Source organism: Branchiostoma lanceolatum, chromosome 17 (assembly GCF_035083965.1).
Source record: "Branchiostoma lanceolatum isolate klBraLanc5 chromosome 17, klBraLanc5.hap2, whole genome shotgun sequence".
NCBI classification, from domain to species: domain Eukaryota; kingdom Metazoa; phylum Chordata; class Leptocardii; order Amphioxiformes; family Branchiostomatidae; genus Branchiostoma; species Branchiostoma lanceolatum.
In genome coordinates, this window is record NC_089738.1 from 2108979 (window position 1) to 2128301 (window position 19323).

The 19323-nt window shown below is 39.4% G+C and overlaps 1 protein-coding gene across 1 annotated transcript; it reads left to right on the top strand.

Annotated features, from left to right (window-relative positions):
• Nucleotides 1-2651: 2651 nt before the first annotated feature.
• LOC136423288 (histone-lysine N-methyltransferase SMYD3-like) lies at nt 2652-19055 on the top strand. Its single transcript, XM_066411410.1, has 10 exons — nt 2652-2934; nt 5474-5537; nt 7218-7319; nt 7709-7763; nt 7982-8097; nt 8298-8365; nt 9120-9222; nt 9962-10069; nt 10788-10848; nt 18874-19055. The coding sequence occupies exons 1-10, from the start codon at nt 2756-2758 to the stop codon at nt 19053-19055; spliced, it is 1038 nt and encodes a 345-aa protein (XP_066267507.1). The 5' UTR covers nt 2652-2755.
• Nucleotides 19056-19323: the final 268 nt, after the last annotated feature.

A 19323-nucleotide genomic window follows, 5' to 3' on the forward strand; every position in this document is an offset into this window, starting at 1 on the left:
TGGTTCTCTCCGTAATAAGTAAACATGTACACCGTTTCGTTAATCTAATAAGGATATTTTGACAAGTTCTGGTGTCAATAATTAATTCTCATAGTCATAATTTATGCAGAAAATGAGAACCCACATTTTCTCTACAAATCTATAATACTCCTCTTATTCAGACAGTTTCGGTGTCTTATTATTTTAGAAAACAATGATATCTAAACTGAAATTATACTTATAGCATAAGACCGTTTTTTAACAGAAAATCAGAGAATATGTGTGAAAAATAAGGAATTTATCACCTAATCATATGTCATTATCTGCCAGTTAGACACGCAAATACTTAAAATATGTATCATTGTCAATTTTCTTCACAATGATCTTTTTTTCAGTAGGATATTTTCCTAATTTTTGTCGACATATTTTTACTAATCTATCAGGAACATTCTGACATGTTGGATGTGTAAAAAATTAGTACTGATTATCATTATGTATGCAAATTGAGTAGAAACCTGATTCAATACTTAAGATCTACATTTTGCCACCCTCCTGAAAGCAGGACCCCTATCGCTCGATTCGTTGGCTCGCTCGCGTAGGGGCCCTGCTCTTTAGTCCCGGTAGACACGGTTCTGGAGACGTCGCCACCAAAACAGCTTCAGCCAATCAGAGGGTTTGCTAAACTTCATCTCTAGCAAAAGCGCAAAGGACGCTGGGAAGCTATCAACCAATCAGGTTACGTCTCACATCGTTACTCTAGGTTCAGAACAAATTAACAGCCAAATTGTACCAAATAATGATAGCTCATTACTTATTCATGAGCAACTGTCAGTAACGTCGCCAGAATCGTGTCTACCGGGGCTAAAGAGCAGGGCCCCTACGCGAGCAAGCCAACGAATCGAGCGATAGGGGTCCTGCTTTTAGGAGGGTGCATTTAGCATGAAAATGTCGGAGTCTTTCTTTCCGACGTAGCAACATATTGTTGCTATAAAAGCATTGATGATAAATTCCTTTTATTGGATGGGAATTTTATATTACGTAATATACTATGCAAATATGATTTCTACCTAAATGGGCCAATCCAGGTAAAACAATTCTTAGAAGTTGTAAGGCATGAAGACAAACAAACGCATGAAATAATTTCTTTCCCCGATGAAAGATATTGAAATAACACGTATAGATATACGCCTGGGGTTAAAACGGACCCCATACGGTCGGATTGCAGCACCACGCAAAGGTGTTCACAGTGCACTGGCCAAAAGCCTGTCCAAGACTGGGTAGGGGCCGTTGATGATAGCCAATGGCTAGTTGGTCAACATTTGCTGCATGTTAGTCCAAGCAAAGGATAAGGCAGAGTTTGTAGACGTAATGCCACTGGGAGATATTTTATTTTTGTAAATTTATTGCTGACAAGACCGAGGGAGATGGAGGCGGCTGATCAGAGACTTCACCATGCAGTGCCTCTGCGACCTTGGACTGGGTTAAAGGAACACAAAACTCCAAATTGAAAAGCCTGATATACTATGCCTAATATACGCAAAGCCATGTTCTTCTTTCTTTACATCTACCCGTCATAGTTCAGGGCTCTCTAATTGTTTGCAACTCGCATCGTGCTAAAATTAAGATTACATGGCTGACTAGTTGAATTTTGTGACATTCATTTAGTGTTTCTTAGTATGGTTAACTCTTTTTATCGCACAACTACACATCATTTTATATTATGGGTAATAAACACCAATACTAGAATTCTGTTGTCTCTACATTTCAAAAGTGTATTGAAGAGTCATCTGTCTTCGTCACTGCCTTATGCTTTGGTCTCAATTGGAAAAAGGGGTCCCGCCGGGTACTGTTTGGGGCACTTTTGGGGCCCCCCGGGTGACCCCTACGTGGCCCCGTCGGACACACTGAAGTTGCCGGGCCACTTGTGGGCCACTTGTGATCCCGCATCAATCTAACTAATGCTTTGGTCTCATTTCCAATCCGGGGCCCGGCCGGGCTGTTTGCGAAAACAAAAATTAAAAAAAATGCATATCAAGAAAATACACAATATATGGTTAGGAGTATTTTTTTACGTTTTGTGTATTTTGTTGTCTATTATATGGCATTTTTTCGTTCCAACAAGCTGCCCGGCCGGCCCTCGGATTGGAAATGGGACCGAAGCATTAGACTTTAATCGTGCGACCACCGGGAGAACCCCCCCTACCCGGCAGTCCACCGGGACAAATTCGTGGCTTCGGGCCCCGGCGCAGTTGGCACCAAAACATTAGCTAGGCCTCCACCAATGTAGACCCCACGGCTGTCAGTAGCAGACCAGTTGTTTATGTCAGTCGAATCTATCGGGTGATTGTATCGTACAAGCTTCCACTCCGAGTCAACTTCGTTGCGTAGATTGAAGTATCACATAACCATAGGCATGTTAGGGTGTGGCACACAGATCGTTGTTTCATGGAACTTTGACTGTAAAAATGTTTATTGACTGTAAATCTTTTATATCAATTCAAGGTAGCTGAATCATTTCAGCAAATCTATCGATAAATCTCGCCCATGTAAACATTATGCACAACGAATTTGTATGTAAGAAGAATTAAAATGAAATGGGGTGTAATAACAAAAATTGCCAAAAATGGATGAACGTGAAACAATATTATTTCCAATCCCTGCCTTTCGAATGTTCTAGTCTGTCATAATCCATATAAAACAAATCTACTGAAAGCTTAAGCTAAGAATATACTAGTATCTTTCTACATGTAACATCATTTGCCGTTCGGTCTTCTAAATGCTTCGAGAACACGTGGAGATTTTCTTGTCGCCTGACAAAGGACGGGGGTTGAGATGTAAGAAGAACGGACCACCGATAAAGGCGGGGACCCTGATCATCGAGGAAGACTCGTACTGTTTCACTCTACTCGAGGGGCAAGAGGAGAAACGCTGTCACTACTGTCTGGAAGAACAAAGGTAACATCTCTGACCGTATTTTTCAGCAAAAAAAACATTAGTTAATTGTCTTCGCCGTAGGCAGAGGGTATTTCTTAGTCGGGATTTGAGCCAGAGGAGTGATGGTATTGGCGATATAACTCTTGATGCCATAAACAGATGTTGAAGATTTCTGGTAGGTAGGTTTCTGTTGGGGAGACGAAGGTCAAGTTTGAAGGTGGGTTCTCGGGGGGGGGGGGGGTTCTTTGGGGCTGTAGTAGACCTTTTGTGCTTCTCAGTTTATTTGTTGGTGGCATAGCTCGAGAGAAATTAAATGGATCGTGATGAAATTTAGTAGGTTGTTGGGGGTCGGGGAAACAAAGGTTGAGTTCGAAGATGTGTCTTCTTGGGGGTTCCTACGGTAATAGTTGTTATATATGTCTGATAGCACTCTTTGTATTGTTAAAGTTAGCTAGACCTTTGCAATTCAGTATATCGTCATCGGCTAGTTGGGCGGCCCTTGCTATATGTTTCTTACAATCAAAGCGTTAAATGAATAAACAAATATACAAAACAAAGGTCATACATTGAAAATGTCTTCTAAAGTTGTTCAAAGCTAACTTTTTTGTGTTTGCTTTTTGTTTCATTTTGTAAGAATTTGTTGTTTAGGATTGGTTGTTCTTGGAAGCTAGGCTTACGCCCAAAAATAATAAACATGACAAAATGTCATATTTCTGACATGACATTGCATATTGCTGCACAGAACGTACGTGATCGAATGCACGTAAATTAGACATTGTCAAAAAGGGAGGGGAACAACATTGGTTATTGATTTTTTTTTACTCTTTTATGGTGATGTGAAAGGCAAGATAATGGAGTAAAACAGTCGTAAATAGCCCGAAGCAAATGACAATTCTCTATCATATGTTTTGCAACGATTTATCCGGAGGTCAATGAACCTCTGAAATGCGACCCGATTTTAGATCACCATCCAGACTATCAATATTCTAAAAAAAAGCCAACCCCCTGTACACAAATTTCAAACTTCTCGACCTCTAAATCTGTAGATAGATGTATGTTTTGGTAAACGTGTAATTTGTGTCTTTGTCCTAAAGCTTTGAGGATTAGCAGTTGGACAAAGTGTAATTCAGTAACGGAATACAGGCCTTATCCATGTAAGGGGTGACTTTGAATGAGCTATCAATTGTGCCAAGTCAATACATGCATTTCCAACATATGATACTAAGTATTCCAGTCATGTTTTCCTCTTTCTATAAGTTGCATTTCATGGTTATCTCTGACCTCTGCTTTGTCCTTGCCGAGCCCAAAAAGCACACATTCAGATGAACTTGGCAGCGGTCATCGCTTTATCATGACTTGGAAATATTTTGGCAGATATTCAATCAAAATCGTTTCATTTCGGTTATCATCTATGTCTGCAAAATAGGATCACTTGATAATCCATTAGACAAAGGTTGTGACATTTTAGAGCGTGAGAAATAATAATATTTTCTTTACTTGGAACATGTAAACACGACCCTGTGGCGTCCTTACCGCAAACATGTTATTTCAGTCTCTTGTTCCACTGGGATGCTATTAAGTGTCGCTCTACAGCACGCTCAACCAAGTAGGGCGAACGTCACGAAACCATCCCGCTAAAAATATACACTTGAACTCCAAACTATGAAGGTCAGTCATTATCATTTTCAACAGGCAAACACATGGCTTGACATAAAGAAGATGTTTAGAATACCAACAAAGATATCTCGAATAGATGTGACGTGTCAAATTCATTATCAAATCTCGATGGCGAGTAGAGGTAGGGATCATGGATGATAAGAATCAAAACATCCTACTACATTTGTAGTAAGAAAATAGTTAACAATGCAATGATAAATGAATCACTTCATCCTGAATCATGCTAGTCTGTAAACATGTCCACAGGAATGCCAGTTCTATAAATGTCCTGAAGCTATAGACAGCCGTGACCGCCCTGATGTGAGGCTATAGTGCATGGTGTTCCAGACTACTGAACCAGAATAACCCAATGATGGTCTGTGCATTTCCAACTGCGGCATTGTACAATGAGTCGGTCTGAAGTACCTGATCTTGTAGTCCTTGCCACTTTATCCTCGCATACTGATGTGGAAAACCCGTCTCACGTATGGTGGCAATGCCTTATTGCCAGTTGCAAAATAAACATCCATCGATAGTTATATATTGTCTCTCGTGATAAAGATACGAAAATCAGCAGTTCTCATGCAATGTCATGGAAAGTCGCCATAGCGATTTTGATGAACATTTTGCCGACCACTTTACCATACCAAAAATCACACGGATCCATCCAAAGCTTCTCGAGTGATGTTGTTCCACAAACTCACAAGCGGCGCAGAAAACATCACCTTCTTGGCAACAGTTATAACAGCAAGCAGAAATGTTGTCAAAAGAAAAAAACGCATAGAGTAAAGTCTGGTTGTCTAAAATGTTGACAAAAATACGACATGAAGCTATAATTCAAAACAATTTATACTTCAGGAAGAACGAGGACTCAACAATAATTCTTCTTTATTTGTGTTTTCAGTCCGAAGCTACTCCTTACCTGCCCCAAGTGTCTAACTGCGAAATATTGTGATGAAGACTGCCAGGTAGGACAGTCGTTTGTGTTGAATTTGCATATATTCGTTCTCTTAGGCTACGGTCACATTTGCATCGTACCCCGGCCGGGCTCTGAAGCCACAAATGTATCCTCTCAGTGTACTCACGATAAGCTCTCTGTGCCTATCTGTCACCGGATCCCGGCTTGATTTTAACTCCGTGTCTAATACTTACGGGGGCCCGGCCGTGCCCCAAAATAGCCCGGTATCCGTAGGGTGCCCCACGGGGCAACGTAAGGGCAACGCCCGAAAGTGCAAAATAAGCCCGTAAACTGCCTCTTCTTCCAAATGTGACCGTAGCAAAAAGCGGAGAATTCGCACGGTTTTAAGTATGGATTTTAATACGCGACAATTTACTGGTGAACATTTGAACATGTCAAAGAAATATTTTGCCATGTAGCGCAACTCTCTTGTAACCTCGTGCACGTTTACATCAAATGTCTATTATAGTCCTGCAAGGCTACGTAGACGTATAACCGTCATCCTTTAAAAATGCGTTTAAAGAGGCATCTAAAGGGGGTATTTCAACGGAGTGCGCCAAATTGCTATTTGGGGGCAAAATGGCTGGATATACATGTAATATATCAATATGTTTACAGTTTACGACTCCCTTGAGAAAGCCTTATTGTGTTACACATCTTCCATCCATACTTGATGAATGCAGATGCCTGCGTCCAGTTACAAACACAAAGAAACAGACACCAGTGTAGATGATACGAGATATTAAAGTAGGCATCAAAGTTGTCCACAGTTTGGGTGCAATGAACAGGAGGGTAGTGACTCTAGACCAAAATTTGTAAGATGCCGATTTACGACCTCAGGTTCATACACAGTTCGACATAGCGTGTCTGGTATAACATAGTTCACATGCTGACATGTTGATTCTTTGATACCACTAGACCTCTGTTTCTAAATATACCCCCCGGTGTGGACCTTGTAACAGATAATATAATTGTGATAACATCGTCCGAAATGTACCATGCTGAGTATAACGTTGACCTACCGAGGGTATTTTAACTTTATCATGACATTGAATATTGTCATGCCTATGATGTTTGTGAAATGTTTACGGATTTATGACTTGAGTGGGTATCTCACTGGACTGTGGCAATTTACGCCAGGCATTCGGAAAGTGGTGCCTAGTGCAGATCGGCGCAATTTGTTGCTTGAAATTACGCATTTGTTTAGATGCGTCAAATGGCACAATCATTGCAAACCTATTTTTGATGAATTTTTATCATAATGACTGTCTTGTAAATTCATTTGGTTTTTGATTCAATGGCAAAACTGCACTTTCCGATAAGGCTATCATGTATATGATTGGAGCCGAAACTGGGAATGTGGCATTCTGGACATGGCCATTTTGCTTAAAGAGGTCACACAGCAAACTTGTATCTGATTGGAGCCAAAACTGAGAATGTCATATTCCGTGCACGGCCATTTTGGTTGTAGAGGTCACGCAGTTGACTAGTGCGTCACACGTCAGTGTGACCACAAGGGAAAATTTGCACAAATTTTGAAAAATCTTCCTCGATTTTATAGCTCAATTTGGCGGGGTCTAATGAGATACCAAGTTAATTAGTAAGTTGTGGTTCAGTTTGTTTTGTACGTCATTGTGCAGATACTGTCTACGTTGATGATGACTGAGTTTGAACGCTTTGTGTTCCACAGAAAGCTGCCCACAAAGAACATCTCTCAGAATGTGACGGCTACCGACGTCTCATGAAACTCCCCTTCCACCTGAGACTTTTGGGACGAATCTTGTACAGACAGGTCTGTTCATTCATTCTTCCATTATATCATCCATTCATTTATTCACACGAACGAATGTATTATGATACAATCTTTATTTTATTGACACAACAAAAGTACAGTGACTTTCGTAAGGTCTACTACATCTATACATACATAAATACATACATACAAACAAATAGGTGCATACAAATGAGTTTGTTTACATACAATCATATGGGATAGAGCAACATACTGACATTTAACTGTCAATCAAGCAAAAGAGAGTTAATAAATGGATGGAATATGTTAATAATACGAGTCTTTTGGGCCTATTCGGAAGAATTCAAATGCGTCTTTTAACTCCTGGTTGGTGAGTTTTGTTGCACGTTGAATACTTAACATGTTTATTTTTGAAATCTATCCTTTAGAGTACCAGGAAATATGAACAAGGTGCACTGGGCCCCCTGAGCGACTTGTGTTCACGTGAGTCTAACTAGCTCTCTCATTGGGTGCTTGAAGCCATGTGACTATGTCGTAATTTAGCGTCCGCCATGTTTATGGGCTAATAAGGTCGATATACTCATCTATGAATAGATGAAGAAAGTTTTTACGCAAAGATTATCGTTTGAAGTATAAAAAAGACCATTGAGAATAAGGTCATATTATACACGTATAATGTTAGGATAAATTTTTATTTTCAGATATTGAAGAATTAAAAGACAGCACCGAGCTGAAAACCCAGCTGCAGAAGTTGTCTCGGAACGTGAATGAGGACATTCTGCCAGACAGGGACCAGCTGGAAATCCTCTATGGAAAGGTATGATAAATAGCTCTTGTCTAGATTCGTCTCATTCTGAAAGACAGTTTGCTAAGACATTCAATTGTACATGAATGTAACTTTGTGAAACATGTCACTACCTACATGCATAAGTAGTCTCTCGATCTGACCCACCCAGTAGTTACAAACCAAGTATTCTTTACTTCGTTTGTCCTTAACCTTCGACGTTTCTTTTCCAGACTACCTGCAACTGTTTCTCTATTCATAATCTGGACTTAGGAGAAATCGGAATTGGAATGTACCCACAGTAAGTAGACTTACGGTGTTGAGGTTAGGCTTGTTGAGTTCGAATCTAAAGGTCCTGGGTTCGAATCTAAAGGTCCTGGGTTCAAATCCCTAGCAGACTCCAATATTATGCCCCTGCGAAAGGCTTTTTACACCGGTATTTCCTCACTCTATTAAGGTGAAAATGAATACCTAGCTTTAGTTAGGTACGTGCTCTCTGATTGAACTTAAAGCCGGGAGCCCGTGTTAGAGGAGAGCCACACCTCGAGTACATTAACGAATTATAACCCACCACGCTTTTCTAAAATAGTAGGGATCCATCACGATAAGAGTGGATCATACCCTACAGTCCGGTCTTGAGCAAATTGCACCTAGTGTACAATGCTGCCTTACGCCTTAAGCCCCCCCCCCCTCACTGTACCCGCGGCACGCTGGTGGCGTCGCTGCGGCCGATCGAATTGACAAAGCGCTCAACGAATTTCATCGACAAAAAAACGAATCTTTTTAAGCTTTGTGTGTTTTGTTGTCTTTTAGGTCATACGTGTACGTTTTGAATGATATTCCCATTATAAAGTCAAGTATAACACAATCCAGTTCAGGACGCAATGAGGCCGTCAGCGTGTCGCGGGTCCAGGGGGCTTAACTGTGGCTTGGCGTTTATGCAAAACAAACAAACATCTATTTGCCAATGCAAATCATAAAACGTTACGGTAATGTTAAATGTACGACACTGTAAAATCAAATCACCAGTGGATGGGTATCGTTTGTGATTTCAGGGCCGCCATGATGAACCACAGCTGTAAGTCGAACTGCGTGGTGACGTACCGGGGACCCAGGCTGCAGATCAGGGCGCTGGTGGACATACAGCCTGGAGAGGAGGTACGGTATGACGCTGGTATCTAGCATCACACGCATGTGGCCATGCCGTTAGGGCTGTTGACTCTGGAGGTACTGAGTTCGAATCCCTGATAGGTCTTGATGATATTCCATTGGGAAAGGCACTTCACTCGCCTCAGGTAAAAATGAGTTTTGGTTAGCGACATCCCTCGGATAGGGCGTTAAATGGTTAAATGGAGGTCCAGTGTTTGAGTAGAGCCACATCTCGAGCAAGTTAAAGAACCCACCACACTTATCAAAAATAGTAGGGGACCATCCCGGTGTAAGTGGATCAGATAAATCTGTCTGAATATTTGACTTTTACTCTTCAGTACAAAACAGGTGTGATATTCCATGAGGCGGTTTACCGCGTATGCATTGCAAACAGACAAACGAACAAATACAGTCAAACCTGTCCAATGCGATTGCAATCTGTCCTAGGACAATCGCTGATGGTCCTGAACCTGTCCAAGACGACCATAGGGGAGGGGGCAAATGTGATCGTTTTGGACAGGTCGTCCGCTCGAAGAGGAGCAACTCACAAGATGGCAGAGATATAATGGTTACCAAGTCTCGGTGTCCCATGTATTCTTCTAAGTTGCCATGCTGTTTGTTTAAGTTCATTTTTGGGCAGCAAATTTAAAAGACTCACATTGTGTTTATCTTTGATTTAAAAAATATTATTTGTAGATCACCCATCTCCGATAACACCCTTTTAACACAACTTACATGTTTTATCCAGGTTTATCACTCCTACGCTGAGAAAGGTCACAACACTCGGGAAAGACGTGACGAACTCAGCAAGTATTTCTTCGAATGTCAGTGTTCCCACTGCTTAGATACCGACAGGGTACGTTTCGTCTGGCATATTTGTATATATGACACTGAAACAAACTAGCCATCACTGATATAAGTGACCCTTCGCTTCTTCCCTTAGCCAATCCCAGCAATCTCACTCCCATAAACGGTCACTGGTCGTCCCCATGGATTTTATGGCGGTCGGCTGACCAGCTGCTTATGGACGATACAGCATTACTTCGGGAAAGGGGATGTCGGCCTGTAATGCTGCAGTACCTGAAAATCCTGCTAGTTGGCCAAAAGTCATCACATCGTGTTTTTGTTTTGGACCTCAAAAACTATTCACACACCAAAACGCATGCAAATCCATCAAAAGCATCTTGAGTTGCAGGTGCAAACATACAAAGACAACCAAAAACAGTACCCCTGTCGGAAGGGAACCTCCTTCCCGGAGTTAACAACACAATTAACTTTCAACCGAGGCGTAAAGAGGGTACTACGAAAATGCCCCTACTTCCCCTGAGTTTAGAAAAGAGTAACGACAAACCAGATTTGTTACTGTTCAGTTGAATATATCAGAGTTTCCCTCGATCAACAGTAATAATACTTTTCGGGAATAGCTTCTTCACCATGTAGGTATGTACGATTTCGTTATGTTTCATCTTATAGAGGGCGATATTTAATCTTTCCGGAATATCAGGGGATCCTTTATGCGAAGAATTCCCGTGTAATTCCTGTAGGTCTTTACGTTTGGCATCTTCCCATTTCAGGATGGCACCATGATGTCAGTGAAGTGTCCGAGTTGTCGGGCTCAGGTGAAATCAAATTCTAGTAAGTCAAATATTCAAATTCATCAATGTTAATTTTGCAAAAGATACATTACGTCGTGAATACCCAGCTTTTAAGTTATTGTATTGTATGTAAACATCCTTAAGTGTACTGGTACTTGAAAGTAAGTAAAGATAGATCTCGTTAATTTGCTCAGCGGCTTTTATACTAGCGTTCTTTAGCTTGAACATTCGATTTCATTATTCGAACCCCTCCTCTGCTTGGAGAGTACGATTCGATTGTGTTGGAAGAAAAAAATTCTGAAGCAAATTTTGAAACGTAAATTCCAACACAATAATTCGACTTCAAGGAAGTCCACCGATTCTGTGACGCCACGTTATGAAGATAGTACACGTGACTTGGTGAGCGCTGGATCATAAGTCTCGGTTCAATAATGAAAAAAGTGAAGCGTAGTTTCCTTTAATAGGAATGAAACCCTCTAGGAATGCAGAAAATTCTATCACATGCTGTATCAATCTAATCAAGTGACTGACCAAGAGGTAGAGAATTTCCATACCGAACAGCTTTTCCCAAGAAGACAATACATCTTTGAATAAATCACTTATGGATAATGAGTTCTTAAAAGCTGTTACACAAATGAAACATGGGAAAAGCCCTAGCTCAGACGGTTTCACAGTTGAATTTCACAAAATCTTCTGGGATGTGATAGGCACTTTGGTTATTAATTCAATTAGAGAGGAGGAAGGAGAACTTTCATTTACACATAGGGGAGCGATACTTCGACTGCTTCACAAAAAGGGAGAAGAAAGTAGTTAAGATAACTGGCCACCCATTAGTTTATTGAACGTTAATTTTTAAGATCCTAGCGCATGTGCTAGCAAATAGATTAAAACCACTTTTAACAAAAGTAATACATAAAAATCAAACAGCATACATAAAAGGGCGTTTTATCAACCAAAACATACGTTTGCTTCTTGATACTATATCATACACAGAAAAAGAAAATATCCCTGGAATATTACTGTTTTTAGATTTAAAAAAAGCGTTTAATTCGTTAGAATGGAACTTTTTATTCAAAACTCTCGAAAAGTTCAACTTTGGAAATACATACCTTGGTTGGCTAAGAACAATCTACAATAAACGTGTGAGTGCCGTTAGCAATAACGGCTGGGTCTCAGAGTACTTCAGCCTGAAGCGAGGAATTAGACAGGGCTGTCCCCTATCTGCAATTCTTTTTCTCTTCGCAATGGAACTTCTAGCCCTTTACATTAACCAGAATGAGCGTATTAAAGGAATTAACATCACAAACGGTAATGGAGCTAGCGAAGTAAAAACCTCACAGGTGGCAGACGACACCACGCTTCTATTGGGGGATAAAATTCTGTACAAGTCGCCATAGAGGCACTTACATACTTGAGTAAAAAAGTAGGTACAAAATTAAACTTAAGGAAGACACAAGCGATTTGGCTAGGGTGTTGGAAACTTAGGAGAAAAGAAATTGAGGGTATTTCGTTTCCCCAAGGACCGATCAAGTCCTTATAGTCTAGGCGATTGGTGCAAAATATAGGTAGAATTGTTCAAATTGTGGTAAAAGCATAAAACTTGGTATGATGAACCCTGAGTATATGTACTTAATAGTTTCAAGGGTGGAGCCAATTCCAAATGCATGTTTCTTAGCAACGGTTGCTAGGAAACCAATTTTTCCTAAGAAATAGCTAAATTTCTCGCTTCTGTGACATGATACTTTACTCTAGAAGGCTAAAATTTGGCGAAGATATGTAACTATATAGTTGCTCTTCATATAATGCTGTGTGAATAGTTGGTCTGAAACAGTACAATTTCTTGTAAAAGGGCGTTTTGGGGCAATTTTTGACTAAAAATGTCTATTTTGGGGTTCTTTCTGACTATTAGCACATCAGTAACCTCAAAATTGGCTTCAAAGTAAATCTTATGATCCTCTCTTGAATGCACCATATTTTAATTATTAATTATATCATCATTATTTAAATAGAATAGGCCGTTTTTTTGCTACTTTTGACCAAAAATGTCAATTTTCGGGGATTTCACTGATACTCATGTCCTATCTCATCAAACAATGTTGGAATTTACTACGAACATACAGTTAGGATCTTTCACATGTTGTATTATATTTATTCTTAGAATTCCGTAATTAAATTTACGAAACTAGCTGTTTTGGGCAATTTTTGACTAAAATGTCAATTTTGGGATACTTTCTGATATTAGCACATCGGTAACAATATCAAAATGAAATAAATCTTACGATCCTCTTTTGTATGCATTATATTCAAGTTGATGACTTCATCATCTCTTTTAAGAATCAAAATTGCTGTTTTTTTGCCACTTTTAACCAAAAATGTCTATTAAGGGCACCCTCCTTTAAGCCCCCGTCACAAATAAGAAATTCAGCTCGGCCGACGTGTTGGCGAGCTTCAAATGTGCATTTTCGGCCGAAGTACGGCCGACGTCCTGTCGATTACGCGGGCTTCGGGCGATTTTTAGAAATAGAAGTTGATCCAAATATTGGCCTTTTACCAGGTTAGTTGATACTGACTTCGTCCATGTCCAAGAGATGGTACCATCTCATGGGGGATTTTTAGTTTTTAGTGTTCGACTGACGTCGCCCGAGATTTTCATTAGAAAATACGGTCGACGCTCGGGCGATTTTGAAATCCGGCGAGCTTCGGGCGATCTACAAAGTCGGCCGACGCTCGCATGAATTGTGACGCCGGCTTTAGCAGTGCTGAAACCCACTCGGGAAATGCTCGGCAATCCCTCCCGGTCTGATCCCTGTTCTTTTGAACGGACATTTTTGGTATTGGGGTTCACTGACAGTTGCTCATAAATAATTAATGAACTAACCTTATTAGGCACAAACAGCCATTATTTTGTTCTGAACCCAAACAAGTCCTTACAAAGCAGAAAAAAATAACTACATAGTCTCAGTACCACAAAGGAGTTAATCTAATCTAAGTCAATCACTTTTTCATTATTTACAAATACATAGTATAGTGACCTTAATGTAGACACATAGTATGCTTATTTAAACGGTTAGAGATAGTCTCATCCTCATGAATGCTGACCTGCTGCTGCATCTTCAGGTTGTCAAGTATCAAACGTACAGGGTCAGAGAACTTCAGCCATTGTTAACGAGCCATAATCGTTAACTGCGGAGGATCTTGCATTGCTTGAAAGCAGCGTTTTTAAATAAGTGCTTGGTAGTTGGCTCTCTCGATTGGAGGCCGTTGCTTGCTGGAGGCTGTTGCTTGTCAGGGACAGAGCTTAATTGTTCTCGGTTTTCATACAGAACATCTGCGGTACTTCTCTCCCATCTCAAGTGAAAACTATCCTCATTATACTTCATTCCCATTTTTGTCGCCTGAAATTTCAAATTGTATTTGCCGTTCACCAAATGGTGCAAATGACCGCAATGTGATATAATTTATATAAATTTTTGTACTTTGTAATATCTTGACAGTGTTGTGTTAAGTATCATAAGTGAACATACATTTATCACTCCTGCTTTTGATGCGTTTTAATCACTGTACAGTATTTTTTTAATCCAAAGGCAACGCTGCGACTTCCTATAACCTGCTCATCTCGGCTTCATACACAAAAACGTTGTATAACAGTGTAACATAAGGTAAAATTGGAACAGATTCCCAAAGTTTCTTTTATTGAGTGTCTAAAAAAGTAGAACATGAGATTGTCTGATTTTCGCAAAGTCAGTGCAACGCTTTAGATTGTGTGATAAATACTGTTGAACCATTGATGCAAATATTCGCTTCAAATATGGTGCTCAAACTTAATCAAGCTACAGTGTTTTTGTAAAAATGCTATAGATCAGTCAGCCATCTGAGATGTGTATCGTGGAATGCACATTGCACGGAATGCTGAGATATAATCCACCACTGGGCTAAATAAGACACTTAACTTCCAAGCTACAGGGCATGTTCTAAGTTTTTTTTTTCAGGTTTCTCCTCCTGGACAACAGTAAATGGAGACACTAGCTCTTTAAGGTACTGGTTGCCAAGGGAAACTGTTGCCTAGCAACAATTGAAGTACAGAATAATGTTTATATTTTGAAATGTTTTTGTACTATTGAATGGAGTGTTCATGCCAAGTGTCAAACTTTTATCTTACTTCAAGCATTTTGATACCATTTTCTACGCAACACCTTTAATGGAACGGAACCTTGAAAAAAAACATTATTAGTGAACAAAATCGCCCAAACGTCACCTTTTCACCAAATTCAAGGGTATTGTCAAAACTATTTGCGCGGAATATTATGACAATCTTTCAATTATATATTTGTACTAAGTTGAAACCCAACCACATGGACTATCATGGTACAAAAGCCAAAAATGTACATTTTTATTTAAAAAAAATGGCAAATAAATGCAAGAAAACAGATTTAGAAAGATTTCTGCTAAAAAAAAGAATCCTCGCGTCTAAAGACATAGGTCTTGGTTACAACTATAACAAATTTCGTGCCATTCGGTCGCAAAAGTAACGCATCGTAAGGCAAAAATGCAGACACTGGCTCTCCAAAGCACCCGTTGCCAAGCAACAAAAGTTGCCTAGCAACAGTTGCTATGTAAGAGCAGGTTTCGCCCCAAGAATTGCTTCTATTGTTGTATAGAAAATGTATGCCAAGTTTCATGCTTTTACCTTAATTGAATCATTTCAACAACACGTTTTTAGATAATCTCTATCATGGGAAAGAACCCAAAAATAGACATTATTAGTAAAGAATTGCCAAAAACGTTACCTTTTCACCAAATACATTTTGCAACGTGCGATATGACAATCTATCAATTACATATTTAAGTAAGTTCAAGCCTAATTACATGAACTATCATGGTACAAAAGCACAAAATGTACATTTTTATAAGAAAATTACAAAAACCACATGAAATTACAATAGCCAGATTTTAGAAGTTAAGTAATTCTAAAAAATGTCATGTCCAAAGATATAGGTCTTGGTTACCACCATAACAAATTTAATGTCATTTGGCCTCATAATTAAGACACAAATGCAGACATTGGGTCTCTAAAGCACTCGTTGCCAAGCAAAAGAAGTTGCCTAGCAACAGTTGCCATGTTACAGCTGGTTTCCAATGGCTCCACCCCTAGAATTGTTTCTATTGTTATATGGAACACTTGTGCCAAGTTTCATGCTTTAACCATAATTTGAACAATTTTTGCACGAATCGCCTAGACTATTAGGTATACACTTTGGACATAATGTAGAAGACTGTAATGAAAAAAAAAATGGTATGATAAAATAAGAATAAGTGTGGCAATTAAAAATCATTGCCATAGCGAAGGTGTCTGGATTGATCTTACTTTACTGTAAGGAAAGTACCAACGTAGCACTCTAGATCTTAGTTCTGCCATGATATTGTGCAAAACGCACTTAGAAATCAGACAGGCATCCGCCAAGCAGATATAGAAAGGCACCATGTAACTCGAGGAGTTCCTAGCATATGTGGAAAGGCCGGAGTACACTCCCGTTGTAGTGTCTTTTTTTCTCTGGCATTGTTGGATAGGTGGAGTGAGAAACTAGACCGAAAGTTTAGAAAATCGGTTTGCTGGGGCTCCAATGATCGTTTTGGTTGTTATTCTAGCTCTGTAGGATGTGTTTCCGAGGAGCTACTGTTGTTTTTCTGACACCGCACGCCTCCCCGTAAGGCGTTCAGTGTAGACTGTCCAAGCGGTAACCCAAGTTATTTATCGTTCCGTTTAAAACTTTGCCTTTCTTTATATGCCTGGATCTCCTCAAATTTTGGTTTTCACAGTTTTTTTGGTGGGAGGCATGATGTTCAGCACGTTCTTGTGATAATAGATCAACTGGGATGTGCAAACCCTTTTCAATGCTAGAATACTAGATTCGGTGAACTCCCTGACACACTACGGACAGTACGAAATGGGACACCACGTAAAAGTAGGTCATCTGTCATCGACAGCAGAGTGCCTGGATGCCAGACGTGCTAATGCGGTATCAAGTGACAGGAGGGCATCCACAGAGTTGGCCGGACGGATTACTGAAATTCCTGTGGAATTCTGGGAATTCTTGCAAATCGGGCGTAAGATATACTATTAAGCTCGCCCCTAAGGCTTCGCTAAAAATAGAAAACATACTACACACATGGAAAAACAGAAATATTACACTGTATGGCAAGGTAACGATATTAAAAACATTGATCGTATCACAAATCATTTATTGCGCCACAGCACTTGTCGTACCAGAAGACGTCATCGTGAAATTGAACAGAATATTTTATAACTTTCTATGGTCCGGGAAAAAAGACAAAATTAGGAGGTCAGTAATCATATCTGACTATGAGAATGGAGGGTTGAAGATGCCTGACATTCGATCACAAATCGACGCTTTGCATGCAAGCGTAATCAGACGGATAATGGATACTTCTGTGGGTGACTGGAAGATACTTCCACGTTCATACCTCAATAGTTTTGGAGATAATTACCTTATTTTAAGAATGCATTTCAAAGATAAGCGTGACTGTCCTAGCATGGATCATATACCTATGTACTACCAACATGCTATCTTAGGTTGGCACAGGGCAGTAGGCACAGCAATAGTTGAACCTGAGACCCCAGGTGAAATAAAAGGCCATATAATATGGGGGTCCAAATTTATAGTCGTGCCAGGAAGGAGAAAGAAACCAATGTCACTGTTCTACAAAACATGGATTGACTCAGGATTCGTACACATAAACGACTTGCTATTTGATAACCACATAAACGAGACACATATACTGAACAAAGTTGGTGACAAGAGAGAATGGATACAAGAATTATATGTTATGAAAAGAGCAATACCAAATAAGTGGTTAAGATTGTTGGAGACAGCCAACGTATCAACTGAACCACAGGTAGAAATCGTTGATTTTTCTGTATATACTAGCAAGCATTTGTACAAATTGTTAATTACAGACAAAACTGAATCTCCATGTGTTGCTAAAAAGTGGTCCAAGCTAGTACAGAAGGATCCAACAGTTTGTGAAGTTCCATGGAAAGATAGAACTATAGAACTATAGACAGAAAATTATCAAATTTCATGTTTAAATTTTCCCGAATAATCAGAAACTTTTCAAATGGAAACTGATACCGTCACCTCTTTGCCAAATTTGTTTTGAAATAGAAGATGAAAAACACATGTTTCTTGAATGTAAAAGGCTAAAGAATTTTTGGGAAAAGTTAAAACAATTATTGAATTCGATTACTACTATCAAATACATTAATCTTGAAACACTAATATATGGTCTTCCAAGGAACTCACAACATCTTACCGCAGCAAACCATACGATAGCCATAGCTCAATTTTCAAAAGCTGGTGGCAGCATTAGGCGAATTATTATAAAGACATCGATCTGTTTTCTGTTTTCTTGAATGACCTCGTTTATATCCTTGAAATCGAGAAAAATATATCATACACAAAATCATTTGATAAATGGGGTGTTATTTTACGTTTGTTAGATAGCAATTGATATTGTATATGTTGTAAATATGTACATTGTAACCTCTTTATCATGTCCGGACTGTATCATGTAAATTGTACGTGTATGTACTTTATAGTTCATACTCTATGTAAATACTTGAAAATTAATTAATTAATCAGATATCTAGCATATATAGTTCTCTCCATACAAAAGGCAAGTCATATAGCAACATTCTGTTATGTATCTAAGCATTGCTCTCATGAGGTGCATAGTTTCATTATTGCAAGGGCTGCAGCAACAGCATACTTGTTTACTACCCTGGAAACACATGGACATAAAACAGCAGTGGCACCACTGTTGATATTATATACTGTATCTTAATATGTAATACGTGTACATATTTACCTCTGTGCAAGAGGTAACTAGTTATGCTGCCTAGCTTTAACCATTTATATGTACGTTGCAATCTTGAAATAAAGTGTTTATGTCAAAAAAAGGAATGGACCGGGGACTGGGAAGGACCAAGGTGTGCCGTTACCGGAAAAATGCTAACATCCAAACGATATTTGTGTCGTTGTTTCAGATGAACGTTACGAGAAGTGCAGTTCTTGCGGTTATACAGACTTCAGCACGGAGTTCTACGAAGATGTTGAGGTTTACATACAGTACGCAGATGACGTCATCCACAAGCCTAGAGTCTGGGCCACTGATATCCTCTATACTAATACAGCGAAAGTAAGAATACAAGAAGCATATATCCTTTGAAGTAGTAAATCGTTCATCCAATACTGGAGTGATATGTTTGCCTCTAGTTCTGGACGAATTTAAGTTGATTTAATCTACCATTCCATCACGTGACCTTTTGGAGCAATGGATTACATGTACTAGGGTATTTTACAATGGCAGATAAAATAAAAAATAAGGAATTTGAAGAAAAAAAATTTTGGGAAGAAGCAAACGGTAGAATCAACTTCGAATCAACTTTCAGTGTAGAATTTTACATCATCTTCCGTAAAAACTGGCTCATGGAGCT